The 16049-nt window shown below is 31.2% G+C and overlaps 1 protein-coding gene across 1 annotated transcript; it reads right to left on the bottom strand.

Moving 5' to 3' along the window:
* Positions 1 to 465: 465 nt before the first annotated feature.
* Smp_156400 (putative cytochrome P450) lies at positions 466 to 15843 on the bottom strand (the record flags this gene model as incomplete). The annotated part of the gene is made up of 7 exons (XM_018794880.1): positions 466 to 692; positions 3564 to 3725; positions 5313 to 5482; positions 7529 to 7690; positions 10310 to 10508; positions 12502 to 12690; positions 15690 to 15843. 7 exons carry the CDS (start codon positions 15841 to 15843, stop codon positions 466 to 468), a joined length of 1263 nt encoding a protein of 420 aa, XP_018649248.1.
* Between the last annotated feature and the right edge of the window lie 206 nt (positions 15844 to 16049).

Raw genomic sequence — 16049 nt, 5'->3', positions numbered from 1 at the left:
TTTTCATAGTTGAAATCATGAGACCACCATGGAAAACCTGGAAACACTGGACGGCCGTTTCGTTTTATTATGGGACTCCTCAGTAGTGCGCATCCACGATCACGCCTCGCGAGATTCAAACCCACGACCTATCGGTTTCGCACGCGATCACTTCACCACTAGACCACTGACTCATGATTTCAACTATATAAAATTACTAAAATCTCCACAAAACCCCCTTCTAAAAATTCTTAGTGATTAAAGGATGAAATAATTCAATATCGAGTATTGTGAATCTTAAAAAACATATTTTCTTACATAAAATCTTCACTGAATTATATAAATAATATGTAAAGAGGACACATTATTACTATCAAATTGAGTTAAATCAACGAAATCATATTTACTTCACAATTTGATCAAGTCATTATTATAATTAATTCAAACTAAATAATCTTTCAATATAATCTAATTAAATGTTATGCATTAAATACTTGTTCTTCTATTTCCATTTAATTTTGTAACAAATATATACATAGATTTATGTGGTGTTCGTGTAATTCCAAAAGGTGTTAGACTTTCTTGATTACCTGGACTAATTGTTTCAAATGGTGATTGAGTAATATTTTGAATAAGAAATTCTTGATTAATAGCTGTTAAAATTTGTTCAATTAATAAATTAGCTATACGAGCACCAGGACATGATCTAGAACCTTTATTTAAACAAATAAATAAATAAAAATGAAACCAATGATATTAACAATGTGAACTAAATTAAACCGTAAATTAATTTTATGATTGACATTTACATGAATATGATAATATTGTGGTGTATACTATTTATATTGACAGATATAAGTAGCATGTAATACCAATCAAAAGTGGAATGTCTTCAACAGAGGTTTGAGAAAATTTAATTGAAGAGAACAGATAGGGCAACAAAGAGGAATCGGAGTGACAACCGAATTCGAAGATTGAAGAAGTATGTACCGGACAACTGAAATATGATGAATAAATAATGTATTTAATGGGTGATTTTCATAATTTATGAAAGCACTGCGTAATTTGGCGATTAGTAATAAATTAGTTTTTCCTACCGTAGTTTTTATTCACTACAATATTACCTTTTTTCATTTATAACACATATGAAAACTCCCAATACAGTAGGATATCAGTAAATGCGTTTCTCAAAATGAAATGGAAGTATTAAACGACAATAGATATGAGAGAATTGTGTTAATAAAATACAAAAAACCACATTATCAAAGGGTATTATTCAAATAAAAACAAAACCAAGGTTAACTTCAATCAGTTTGTTGGTGATAAGTCTTGCTGATTGAACGATATACTCGGATCCTAAACTAGTCTTGTAACCCTCAAGCTAACTCTACTCAGCCACTTAAACACGAGAGAAAAGGCGCAAAATATACGAGGAGCACTTTACTCCAAAGGTTCGTTTATGTACAGAAAACATGGGATTTTTATAGTATTTTAGAAGTCCTTGGGTTTTCCTGGAAATTCTAGAATACTACTAAACATAGTAGCAGTGTAGTAATCAGCCAATCAGAACCTCTACATGTGACTTCGTTTTCGCGATGTTTCTAGCAAAACGTCTAGTTAAACGCGGATTGGATAAAATACTTCTTAATGTTTCCTGAGCTTGTCATCTCTATTACGAGAAACTTTTTGGATCATCCCAACAATTGGTACATCATAATACAAAACTACGGAAGAATCATCAACGTTTTTCCCGTCGAACCGTGCTGAATGACTTTATTAGCCATTACGTTCTAAGATATCTAAAACTCTATAAGGGGAATCGTGTTGAACCAACAGGTGAATACTAAATACAACTATCACTTCTTCGGTCACTCTATGCCAAAAATCGATCGGCTTTTTAAGTTTTCATGTCTGATCTGAAAGAAAATGGCTATCAGTATGAAGTACACTGGGATAATATGTGTAAAACACGTCCATGTCACATAAGTTGATGTTTTATGATGCAAGCAGTTATGGAATCAGAATGCCATCAGGCCTCTGCATTTTTTCCACAAACGCCAGAAACATAAAGCATCAGACCATTCAACTAGTACAAAGACTAGTTTGTGTAGCACAAGACTCCATTTAACCATATTTTGACCCATCTCGTACCTGTTTTGTTCAGAACAACATTTAATAGTCTTAAAGATAACCCAGTTTAACATGAGTCGCTGTGATTTTCACTATAGAAAAACTAGTCTCACATATTGCGCTACAACCATCACTCATACAACCGTTAAGATACACAAATATGTTAATAATTCCTGACAGATCATCGTAACGCTCTTTTTCAGTACATCTTAATATATAAAGTACAACTTAATATAAATACTTCACATTTTGATGTAAACAAGTATCATATATTTGAAATGTGATTGTCAGAAGACTATGTACACTTTTAATGGCCTTTATGATATCCTTCAGTCAAACGGTGTCACTGACGTGATCAATGTTAAAGTCTTTCAGACAAAAAGTTTACACCACCACAGTTTGTTGATAATATCATCTATTATTACAGATTTTCAAAGTTCTTCTTTTGGCTTACTGAGGCCTACTGAGGCCAAGTACCTGTAAACAGGGAGTCTTGGAAATCTTCTAGTAAATTTACCTGGCAATTTCATGGTATCCTGCCAGGGCGAACAGCGTTCATCGTGCTTTCCGTTGGGTCAACAACCAGATTTAAATCTATTTTCATTCGGTATTTGATTGCCCTTATCGATCCAAACAATGTGTTTAGATTAATATGTTAAGCATGAATGATTTATTAACTAATGAGATACAAAATGATTTTAGCTCATACCACTCCATGTTCGGAATCTAGATAGGCACTCCAAATACGTGGGAACTATGTAAAAAAAACCGAGCTGTAGTTAGTAGCTTCCTGTATGGTGTGTTTGAGTCTATACTTGAAGTTGTAAATAGAAAAATTTACGAGAATCATCCAAAAAGACAGTTACTATATTAGAAATTGTGACATTAGTTTGTGGCTAATGCGGTGGTGCAGAAAACTCTCTTGATGACGCAACCTACAAACGAACTTCCTATTAACCACTTAAATGGCTTTAGACTGCTCCTGGAAATCCGACTTGTACATTCGATGTCTCCAACTGTCCCCATGAAATCTATAGGACGCGACAATTTCGAAAATTAGCTAATTTCCTGTTAGATATACATCTTGATTCCATGTATCATTTAATTGACTGGAGAGTAGATGAGGAAAATGGACATCTCACACTCAATCTAATCCATTTTTGTTAGAATATTCTATGAGTATATAAACAAATTCTAATAAAGATTATAGGTAATAATCGTTTCCTTGACTGTTTGTGTAGCAATGACACCGGGATAATGGTAGCTAGGTTTACGAAGGTACTGCGCATAATATTTGAAGTGTTTTGATTGATCATTAATTCATAGCTTTTAAATAGATTTTGAAAGTTTTCTAATAATCGCCTAGGTTATATCAGAAAATATTTTCGGAGATTTAAAAACCTCTTAACAAGTATTTCAAATATGGATTGATAAAAATACCCAATATAACTTACCAAGTGAAAATGGTATTGGCTTATCACTTTCTTGGATTTCATCCGAATTTTGTTCCGTATTAATCAATTTTTTTATCTGACTATTGTGTACAGCATAGAGATTATATATTAAAATTGATGATTTAGGTATATAATAATTTTTGAGCTTAAAAGATTCACGCACTACATGAGGTAGTGACAGGGGAACTACACTAGCCCAACGATGAATCATATCAATAAGGTCTGAGCTTAGTTTAAGTGATTCTTTCGGTGGAGCTCTTGCTAGATAATCACACGCCCATGTTAATGTTAAAGACGTGGTGTCAGTACCAGCAGCCATAAATTCAAATGAAAGACGTGAAATATCATTTTCTAACCAAAATAAAAAATAGAAACGAGAAGAGTTACGTATTATTTGTTTAAAATTAATTTTTATAGATGATATGAAACTGGAAAAGTAATATCCCATAAGTTTAATGGTATTGGAGTATGTGTTACTTATGTCGATATAAGTAGTATATAACGCCACCCAGAAATGGAATGCCTGACAGCAGAAGTTTGAGAAGACCGAATAGACGAGAACGGGAACATAGAGTAATTGGTATAAAAATGAAGGAACAATAAAGTCTGAGTTAATTAATGGACATTGAACGTATATGGGATTGAACGTATAGTTTTCACATTTTACCAAAAAACTCTAATGTGTTACAATACAGTTGGTTGACAACATCTGTGCTCTCGTTCACAACAGTACCACTAGCCATTTTAAAATAAAAATAAACAAAGACTAGTTTCTCCAGTGAATCCAACTGATCAAGATTTCTTCAAGTTCAATAGGAGTTAATATTCAACAACTAATTATTATACGCTGCATCCATTTCATTAATGTATCGGTGTTATTATAAACAAAATTACTGAAACATATTACAGACATTTAGATTTCGTGTAAACAAGAAAATCATGAATCATATCACATAATGAACGATTACAATCTGTGATTTATTTTGAAAGTGAATAAACGGTTAGAACTTATTCGAAATAGATAAAAATAAATTAATTTTAAGGTAAATCGAATGAAGTCACATTCTTTATAGAAACTGTGAAATGTCAAACAAGAAAGTTGATATTGTTATAGTTGTCAATTAACTTAATCAAAAACAAACAAACAAATGAAATTCACATGGGACAATTATTCTACGGACCGAACTCTATCATTTAAAAGTTAACTATTAAAAATGTTATGTTTGTCAGACAAATAAGGTATTCGGAATTTACTAGGTAAAACCGAACTGTAAATCTGTAAGTTATGTGGTACCATAAGACGTGAAAGGTTACTACTACTACTAATAATAATAATAATAATAATACAGTGGTGTATGCTATTTATGTTGACAGATGTAAGTAGTATATAGCATCAATAAGATGTGGAATGCATGCCAACAGAAGATTGAGAAGATTAAATTGAAGAAATTAGAAAGGGAAAGAGAAATGAGTTATAATATCAACGGGATTGAGAGAATCATGAAGCTCATAAAGGACAACTGACGGAAGACGTGCAAATTACGCATTCAAGGTATGGTTTTTTATATTTTATGAAAGTACTCTGTAATTTTGCATGTGAAAATAAATTGATTCTCCCCACTTGACTTCCTTGTTCGCGACACTACTACTAAAATATCTTAATAAATCCTACATAATTAGGATGTTCAAGAATTAACTTAACAACCATACCTTATTAGAACCCAGTAAATATCATACAAATAAACTTACTAGTTAAATTCAATTTTAAATCATTGATTAGTTGACCTAATAATGAGTCCGAATTATGCATTTCACCAACATTGTTATCAATTAATTGTCGTACAGTTTTGTATTTATATATTATCTCTTCAATTTCGAATAATTTTCTAGCGAATTGAGAATGTTTAAAAATATTCACACTGAAGTAAAAAATTGGTAAACAAAGTAAAAATGATTATTTTTTAAATATTTTAACTTAAATAATAATGCAATATAGTTAAACGGCAGCTCCTCTTGTCGCTCCTCCGGGGGCTACTGCCGGTCCCAAGCCCGGATAAAGGAGGAGGGTTGGGCATGGGTTTAGCGACCCCATCCCGTAGAAAACTAACTCGCTTAAAAATGCGAACCAGAAAAGTAATAGTTAAATGGCATTTAGTCATCACATGTAGAATGCCTAGTATGCGTTTAATTCTTAGCTCACTATATTATGTAGATGTTATCGTTCATCATTCCAATCAATGTGTACGTAGTATGGAACCAGTATAATTCAGTAACCAAATGAAAGACCTCAAATTGTGAATAAAAACTGTGATCGTTTGGTTACCTAAAATTTATGTGTTACCAGTTTCTTTAAGTGAAACATGACTTTTTACTGCAATTATTTGTTATTTGAATTATTAGATATTCCCTTCAATATAGATTAATAGATACTTTTTTTAATACGTTAATAATACAATAGCAGAGTAGTTAATTCACACTGTTGTCTAGTATACTTCAGTGTATAAATTATCATTTTTTTATTCCAATAAAATGACGTAAATTTCTTTCTTAAGAACATAAGAGAGATGGTCTCAATATATTTGGTGTCATTTCCTAATAACATCTGTCCAGTGACAAAGGTTGTTTAACATATATCAGTCTGTGATGTAAACTATGAAATTCGAAATTTTCCATAAACATTCTGTAGTAATCATCATGTGTTCACTAATGACTGATTTCCAGAAACGACTCTCGAAATCCTAGCGAATAGCTATTACCAGTAGATCTCAACCACATCGGGTGTTAGACAGTTACCAATCAATGTCATTGGGAAGTAGTTACTCAACATCGCAGGTCGATTTAATTTAGATATATGAATCATTTGGCTTCAGAATCAGTGACCTAGAAGTTAAGCTTTCGTTTGATCCTTTGTGGTGGGGTCATGGATGTTCACTGTTGACGAGCTTTGTTCTAAGATGGAACAGCTGTTTAGTGTTTTCCGATTTTTGATGATGGTCTAAGATCAGTCCGCATTAGAAACCATCACCTTCCTAATAAGTTGCAAAATGATTCCTCAAAATCAATAAATAATCGACAATTAGGGATATTGTTTGTATAAGTATAATAGTGTTATGTATATAAGACTGAAATCTGATTAATTTTTTCGAAAAGATCAACCTGCTGAAAGCAATAACCTTACGGACACATTCAAAGCGTTTATCAAAATAGATAATCCATAAACTGATTTATCGTTACGTGTACGACTATTGTATCAATAAGCTCTCATTCATTCATAACTTACATTTTTCCAGCTGGAGTTATGTTAAAAGTTTATTTGTTTAAATGTTCCGAAATTCTGCGATATCATGTGTCGTAATTTGTTAGAAAATCAGAATTATATGAATATTGTAATAATTTTCCAAATTCATAGTTGTTTAGTTTACTTAAAAGTACAATCAAATCAACTTCAAGTTTATAAAGTATTATTCAGACAAATTATTTCTTCTTGAGATCATGAATCCATGAATGTTGGACCACTATTGAAAAACTGGAAGTACTGGACGGTCGTCTCGTCGTAGTATGGGACTCCTTAGCAACGCGCATCCACGATCCAGCACTTGGGATTCAAACCCAGGACCTTAGGTCTCTCGCGCGAACGCTTAACTTCTAGACCATCGAGCCGGCATCCAACGGTGTTAATGTCCGACTTGAACCGATCCACGAAACTATTTTTTGTTATTTATCCATTAAATTTTAAAAAAAGAAAATCAATTTTTACTACATAGATCCTTAACTATTAAAGTTATTGACCATTCGATTAAGCAAAGCTAATCGAAAGCTTAGTCGATATTTTCAATCTCTGGTTCATCATTGAATTCATTTCTTTTATTGCTCTGATGATATGAGGTTTAATATCATATGCATCAAGTATAAAATTTAAAACATATAACATTGACTGTACTTAATAGAATAAATTTGGAACTTACCAAAATCTCGGCAACAGTTGTCTTATTTGAAAAAGTTGATTTTGTAAATTATTCGATGAAATATCATCTAAAGTATCAGAAATTTGTTTATCAGTTAATTGACACTCTTTTCCAAAAATTAAATTCCAAATAATTCTCCAAACTGTACATCTCATCAATTGTCTAGAAGAAAGAAAAACGTAATTAACCATTATTCAATAATTTTCAAATGATAAATTATGAAGGAATAAGAGTCTTTATCAAGGTGAATAACTTGTATTATGTTTTATGTTCGTAATCATAACTGAAATACTATGTTAGTCTTAGTGTTTTCAAAATCTCTAAACCTATCGGTTTTGTGTTGAACAACATGTTAGTTTGCATTTAAAGTTTCAAAATACTTTATTGTAAAAGAACTTTGCCGAAACAAGTTTTCATCAGCTAGCTAAATTAGACAGGACCCCGGCATTTTCTATAAACTGTTAGATTACCTAATTTCCTTTGTGAAGCCTTATACCAGCTATTCTGAAAGATTTGTGTATTATAACGATATTACACATGAGTAACTAGCTGTTTAACTGTATGATCTCTCTAATATTTCATTGGTTAATCGGAAACTAGCTGGTCTCTTATTGGTTCGATCACTTTCTTTTCTGTCTGACAACGTTGAGCTGGTCACTTTTGTGTCCATATGTTTTGAGTGTTGACAGGTGTTGCTGAGTTTATTGCTTTAAATGTGAGTTTTCATCTACTCTAATTGTTATCTGTTATATCCCCTGTACAAACATTTATTATTTAAACATATTCACATATAAATATTCTATGGATCCATGACAGTCTTTTGACTTAAGGTGACATCGGGTGCTTTATCCTGATGAATCTGACACTTTTATTTTTAAAAAAAACCATATTTTCTCAGAGGGTCGAAATCGTATCACCATATCCTCTCCAAAAACTCCTGGTGATAACCAAGTATCGTTATCGTTACTGTTAAAACGAGCTAAGTAAGGATTAGATTCGTTGCTGATCTGTGAATAAAAATTTTATTAATATCAAATGATATACCTCAAAACTAAACTTATTTGATTATTTCTCTATGAATAACCTTCACGGTAACAAATAATTTAAAATAATTGTTTGAGAACTGTTTTTCAATGGGGCGGTAAAATATATACATGATATCCACTACATAAGGTTTTTATCATGAATTTTGACGACTTTGATAGAAATATGTAAACAATTATTATTAACGATGGACGTCATCAGGGTGATGGTTGAAATCAAAATTATCAAATAAATTTTGATCGCTGAGATTATTTCAAATCTAATTTTCACAAATAATGTCTTCTTTTTACTCCACATCCAATTTCTGTCACACTAATCGTTCTAATACAAAAGAATATTCGTATAAATAAATTTTAAATCTTGTTGGGCGTCCCTATTTCATATAATAATTCCGATTTTAAATTTGTGTATTTGATATTATGTTACTACGTAGATTCTTTCGTTGAGAATCAAGTACTTTTTGAGAATTGTAAATTAACGGTCATTCAATTTTCTCAGTACTTATTCACACTCCGTTTTTTGAGCCAAAAATATTTAGCTACTTTTACAATCAATTCAGTAGTATGTTAACCAATTTCCAGTCTCCTGTTTAGATTCCGTTAGTCTCTGAAATCAAAATCATTTTCACGGATCGATTTAAGGTTGATAAAAAACAACTGAAAGTTTTTGATTACATTATTTCCGAATTATAATGAGATATATCATTAGTACCGATTCCATACGAAATAGTATGCGATTATTACTTACAGTGACTTTCGCTTGAAACATTACTTACGCTTGTAACCCCTCGTGGAGGAGCATAGTCCGCCTACCAGCATTCGCCATCTAACTCTGTCCTGACCAATCTTTTCCAGTTGTTTCCAGCTGACATTCATTCTTTTGATTTCTGCCTTCAATTCTCGGCTCAACGAGTTCCTTGGTCCTCCTCTTTTCCTTTCACCTTCAGAATTCCTATTTAGCACTTACCTCGTGATATAGTTTGGTGACTTCCTCAATGTATGTCCTGTCCACTTCCATTTTCTTTCCTAATTTACTCTTGAGTTGGAAGCTGACTTGCTCTCTTCCAAAGTTTGCTGTAGTTAATGGTATCCGGCCAACGGACATTGAGTATCTTGGGTAGACAAATGTTTATAAATACTCGTACTTTTTTGATGATGGTTGTAATACTTCTCCAAGTTTTAGCTTCGTATAGTAAAAATGTCTCAATGTTCGTATTGAAGATTCAGACTTTGATATTGGTTTGAGCCACAAGTTTATTTACTTCCGAATTTATCCATATCCCTTCATTAAATGTACTGTTCCATTACCTTCTTAATCTGGATGACCACTAACTTAGCTCAAACTATACTAATCCACTGTTTACAAGTAAAGGAATAGTTTGTCATTTAAGAATGAATTCTATTCAAGGTTCAGTCCATCAGAACTTGTTTCACATACTTCCAATGACATTTGTTTGGTATTTAAGTAAAATGCCTCATAGTGTGAGTTGAAGAATACTACACGCTAGCACCTATTTGTGTGACTGGACCATAATGTTCAAATCGGAAACAGTTCCATTTTAGTACGATTTAATTGGTTTGTATAGTGTCAATACCTAGTTTCAAATATGTAAATCCAAGCTTTTCAGAAGTGAAAATTGCAAACCCCTGAATAATCTCAAGGTAAGTCGTAATAAATGATTTTAAGTGTAATTGTTGAAACATTATTTCTTAGTGAAAATGTTATTTGACTACTTACAAAACATTGACAGGTTTTCCTTGTCTTATTCTTAACTGTCGAATCAATTCATTTATTTGAGCGTTGATTATATTCTGCGATATAAATGGCTGCAATTTATTACCTTCGTGTTCTTCAGTTGTTTTTATATTATTATGTACAAGACGTACAAAAGCTTTTCTCATTTCCAGTGCCTTTTGTGTGTCGTAATTTGAAATACCTGTAGAAAGGAATAAAACATACAATTCGAAAGTTATCAGAGTAGCATTCCAGAATAAGATAAATTCATCATTTCAATAGTTTGTACTAGGTATACTGTATCTGTTAAAAATAAATCTTATACACAGTAAACAACCATACTTATCTGTTGATTGTTTACACATAGTCATAACATTAAAAAATATCATTGTAAATTACATAGAAATTTGAACAATGTAAACTAGTGAGTCAAGCCACACGTGACAGTGACATAATGAGTGAGAAAATTAACAAGATGTAAATAAGGAGTTTAGGAATATCTATTGGAGTGAAACAATTTGAAATACAGTTGTTCTCGAGTGGAAGCTTGCCTTTTGGCGAAATTCTCCCATTGGAGGGGAATTTGAAATACAATTTAAAAAAACGAATGATATCAAAATAAGAAAGATATGAAATAAGACTTAGCAGTAAAATAAAGATGAAGAGTGAATGTATCCACTCATTGGAGATTGATTTTGGATCATATCACTCAATATCTCTCACTACAGATTATGATTAAACTATGAAACTAAACAAAGAGACTTATATTACCCTATAAGTCTCAGTCTGATAATCAGTGACATTGTAGACTTATGCTTGGACCTGATTAATCAACCCTGCTCATCTTTCCGACCAACTCATTTGTTAGTCATCACATATTGAGTTAAGCTGTGTTTGGATATGCATAGTACATACACTAACTATCTAATTTCATCAAGTTTCAAAAAAATTCGTTAGTTGATTTATCATTTTGATCTAATACTCATAAAGTAACTTCATCTTTCTTCTCTTCATGATTGCATAATAAATAAGAAATTTTTCATTGCTTTTAAGCCTGTGACATAGTTTTTAAAGAAGAGGAAAAAAGACATTACTTTTACTGAAGTTCGAATTCATTTGACATGTAATTATGAGAAACATTTAAATAATTACTTTGAATTGATTCATTAGTGTCAGTAATGAATTAGTGTTTTTTTACGACACGTATAATAATCTACACAATGCTCAATTTATTCAAAATTATCAAATCAAAACTTGGTAATGATACCTACTAAATTTAAGTGAATATGGTGCATTTAACTCTGGGAGTCTCTTATTCTCAGGAATGTGTAAAATAAAATTTGATTAGAAAGATAATGTAATAAGCTATGTTCACGGTACTAAAATCTGTCAGAAAACTTCTTATTTATTTCTAAAGTTGATTTTACATATGTAACGGATTCATTTAACTTGATAAAAAAGTTATTTACTGTAATGATTGACTGCTATCGACATCGTCATTTATAAGGAATAAATTATTATAAATACTGACATGATTTGAAATATTAGTTCGCCGACCTTGTGAGTCAGAGTAAATCAGGACTTTAAAAACCCACACATTACTAAATAAATAGTCAATTTGTATACAAAATATTTCCACTTGTGACATCATTTAGGGTAGATGAATTGTGGCTAGTATTAGAATTCAGGACTCTGGTTTCGTCCTATGTTTCGTCTGCTGAATGCGTCTGCATCCTAATGTTGATGTTTACGTTAGGAGATAAGCTTAACACTTTCCCCTTCAAACATATGTGGGTTATCCACTTAGCTGATGGTCTAAGATAGCTACCAACATGTTCGATGAGTTTGGCGTTAATATTGTAGATAATAAAGGTTTTGATTACAGTGTCATTGATATCCAGGAATGAATTTGATCAGTTTTTGTTAGTGCATGTGGATTCTGTTTGGTTTGCCTTGATATATCCCCAGATGATATACGCAAGCCAATAAAGTCTGGTCAACATTCGACCCTTAATCTAAACAACTGGATAACTCAAACGCTAACTAATAATGATATATTTGTGACAATGTTTTTATTGAAAAGTTATGAATTTATCAGCATTAATCACCAAAAATTGTTTTCTCATTCATATTTTGCTACAGTTATACTGTATAATATAACAAAACAAAAAATATAGTTATTCGGAGTAGTTCACCTGAATTTTCTGCTAATAAATCATTTACAGTCATTGTATATCGTCCAACTTTCGAACGATTCCCATTTGCTGCTTCGTGTATTAAATCATAGTTATACAATATGATTATTGTTTTTCCCAAAACTTGAAATGATACAATATCACCATAAATTTTATTTAAATCTTGAATTTTACGAAAAGCATCAGTACCTATCAAATAAGAGTGGAATGGATTATAATTTTAAGTAAAATAATAGATCTAGTTTTAAAAAATCATTTCGCATAAAAAATGATTCCTTATCATGAAGTGATGTCCAACTAGCAGATTAGTGAGCATTGGCATAACTGATCCGTCTGAGATTAAAACGTTCTCAAAAGGTAAGGAACACCAATTTCAAATAGAATTGTCATTTACAAATTTTTTAAAATGGTAAAATAATGATTCTGTTAACTATATTTTAAAGATAGTTCTGTTTCCATAATTTTTGTTAATTTCATAAAATAGATTCGATTGTTTAGATGGTATTCAACAGTTCAACTTGATGACAATGAAGATTTCAAATTAAGTTTATCATATCTTGATGTTCACTAATAAAAAGTATTGACAGCATCGAGGAAATGCCTATGAATTTGTGGATCATTGAACGTTTCTTCAATCTAAATTAGGTCTCATCTCTGAATAAAAAATATGGATTTATAAAATTGGAAACAATCAGTAATAAGTCTTGAGAAAATTATTATCAAGTTCATATGTCACCAAGTTTTTCATTATTTAATATAGATTTCAGCTTATTATATTAGTCCAGTCACATAGTAACATTAATTATATTGCGTTGAAGAGATGGTATGCGCTTCGTAAGGATTTCTGTAGCTACGATCATAGCCGTAATCTGAGCTACAGCATAAACAGTAGTTGAGTTATATTTTGAAACAACTAAAGTTAGACGTGTGTGCCATCATATACACCAGAAAAACTAGAATGCCCTGAGTCGAATCCCATGTCATCTCATGAGTATCCACAATTGATGAGTTTGAAACTATGGCTCCCTTGTTGTAGTCCAAAGATCTTGTGGTTTGTTAGCTCAGTTTATAATTAAAAAACAACACTCAATAATTTATAAATCTAGTTTTCTATTAAGCAGAAAGTCTAGTCATAAGTAATAAAAGACATTCGATAATAATCTGTTAAACAAGAGTTAACAGATAATTAAATTTTAATAACTTTTGAATTAGCAAACATTTATGATATGAACAGAGAAACAAAGAAGCCATGACAAACAACGGAAGCTATCTTTGGGAACATTATTTCACTTGATTTAAAGTTTTTAAAACACCAACATTTATTTTTGTCCCAAGTTTATTCTACAAGCTTTCGTTCGATGTATGAATCACTGTCATACTCTTTCCTGTTCCGAAGCTGTTGTAGTTTAAACGCAACCTTTAGTACTATATTTTTCTATCTTGATGTCTAGTTTTGGATATAATTGTATTTTTTCATTGTGCGTTGTGGTCATTTTAGTCATCCATTGATTCATGTGTCTATTTGCACTAAGCTGAATCGGGACCGAATTGGAATGTGAGTCGGGATTGGAAATAAATAGGGTGGTGATGCAGTTGACTCGTCTTTTATCTTTCTTCTCAATCAATCAGGTAGTGTAATAATTTTCATCTATATCACAGGCAGTTAGTCTCACTTTAAACCCGCGTGATTTTAGTCTCAAGGTTAAATCAGTCAGCTTATCGTGTCAAGGCCTTAATCTCTATTGAGACAAGTTGTATTCTGTATATTAGTGGGTACACAAATCAAGGACGTAACAATTTTACTCAAACATTTCATGAACAAGAAATACATCAACCAGAATTACAAATACTGTCTCAAGAAATATTTAACAATTAAGATGGTAACCAGCTATTGCAACAATGCTAATAATAACAATGATCAATGTATTTTAAACCGTACTCTATCTACTATAAATCATTGTACATTGTTTCTATTATATGTTTATTGAGTTATCGGGTTGCATCTTCACATGAACTCAAATATACGAACTTTCATTGGTACCCTTTCCGGGCAGAGCATAAATTATCAATGGCTGGACGTGACGGTTTAATCATGCAAAAAACATTTATTTTTGTGTAAAATAGCTTAATTGAACAGTAATTTCTTAATTGATTTTTGGTTAATTTCACTATTTCCATTCAATAAATTATATTTATTTGCATACTTTATAAGTTAAATTCATGTGACTTAATCCTTTGATACAGTTTGATGATCATAATATGATGTTAAGTATAAAATGTAGATCATAAAATGATCACTTGGAAACATATATTTGTACATAATCTAGCTCAAATAATCAACACTTGTTTATTTGCCTTGAAAATACTTTTTATATAAATTGAATATTGTATATAGAACTTTAAAAGTCGGTATATGATTTCAATATAAATTAATTTACATTAATTCACATGATTGTGTCATTTAAATATGATGTAGTGAATGAATTCCATAGAATGTAAATGGAAAACTTCAGTTCCAAACTGTACAATTATTGAATTTAGCTAACCAATTTTCATTGATCTATGAAGTCTTTACAGGAATGTACATATACATATTGTTGAGATAATTTTAACGAAGGTAAATCAACAGTATTAACCGAACAATTTAAATCTAATATCCTATTATAAGTATCCTAGTTATTAGGTTAATCTGCAAGCACTGTGTGACTTTCCAAATAATTTAAATGAATCCCTTTTGAAAACATTGAAAACGATTTATTTATATATTGATAACACTTTCGACTATTATCTGAAGATTGAAAGATTTACCGATAAAAATTAGAATCAGAACATTTATTAGGCATAAGCTGTTGAGAATAATTGTTTATGCCAAAATATAAATGGACAATGAATATAGTTCTTAGAACGAAATGAGTCTTTAACTCATTTTTGTATTGGTTGTTTGAATTTTCCCTGCTCAAAATGAGCCTCTATCTGAAATGTTGAATGGAATCCCTGATAATATTAATTATAAAATTTTGTCCACAATTCATGTTATTTCATGCATTTGGGGAAATTACAGGGGAATATTAGAGTTGTATGCATAAATATCATAAACTAGAGCTAATCTAATAAATTGTAATTCAGGTGACCAGTTTCAGAAGAAAAAACCTATTGATGATATGGTCAAACACTACCTATTCACTTACCTAAACAAGATGTATATCCAATTAAAGGCCAACTGGTTGGTCCAGGTGGTAATTTTGTCGAGTTTTGGATGTACAACAGATAGATGATAATAAAGCTAAGCATTAAAGCTGTAGCAAGCGTTATATTAATAGTAGACAACAGAATTGTCCACATGGATATGATTTATTCACAAAATGAGTTAAAAATAGTCTGTAATTAACAAAGAGAAGTGATAGAACGTATTAAACATTTATGGTCATCTTAGTGTTTAGTGATCTATAGAGAGAAATTTTCTTTCCCTACTTATGCTTCACTAACTACAAATCCAACAACTCAAGTACTTATTGTTGATTTGAAATCAATCGCTACAACGTATGATA

The sequence above is a fragment of the Schistosoma mansoni genome, chromosome 1 (assembly GCF_000237925.1).
Source record: "Schistosoma mansoni strain Puerto Rico chromosome 1, complete genome".
Taxonomy (NCBI): Eukaryota; Metazoa; Platyhelminthes; class Trematoda; order Strigeidida; family Schistosomatidae; genus Schistosoma; species Schistosoma mansoni.
This window is presented reverse-complemented; position numbering and strand designations above follow the sequence as displayed.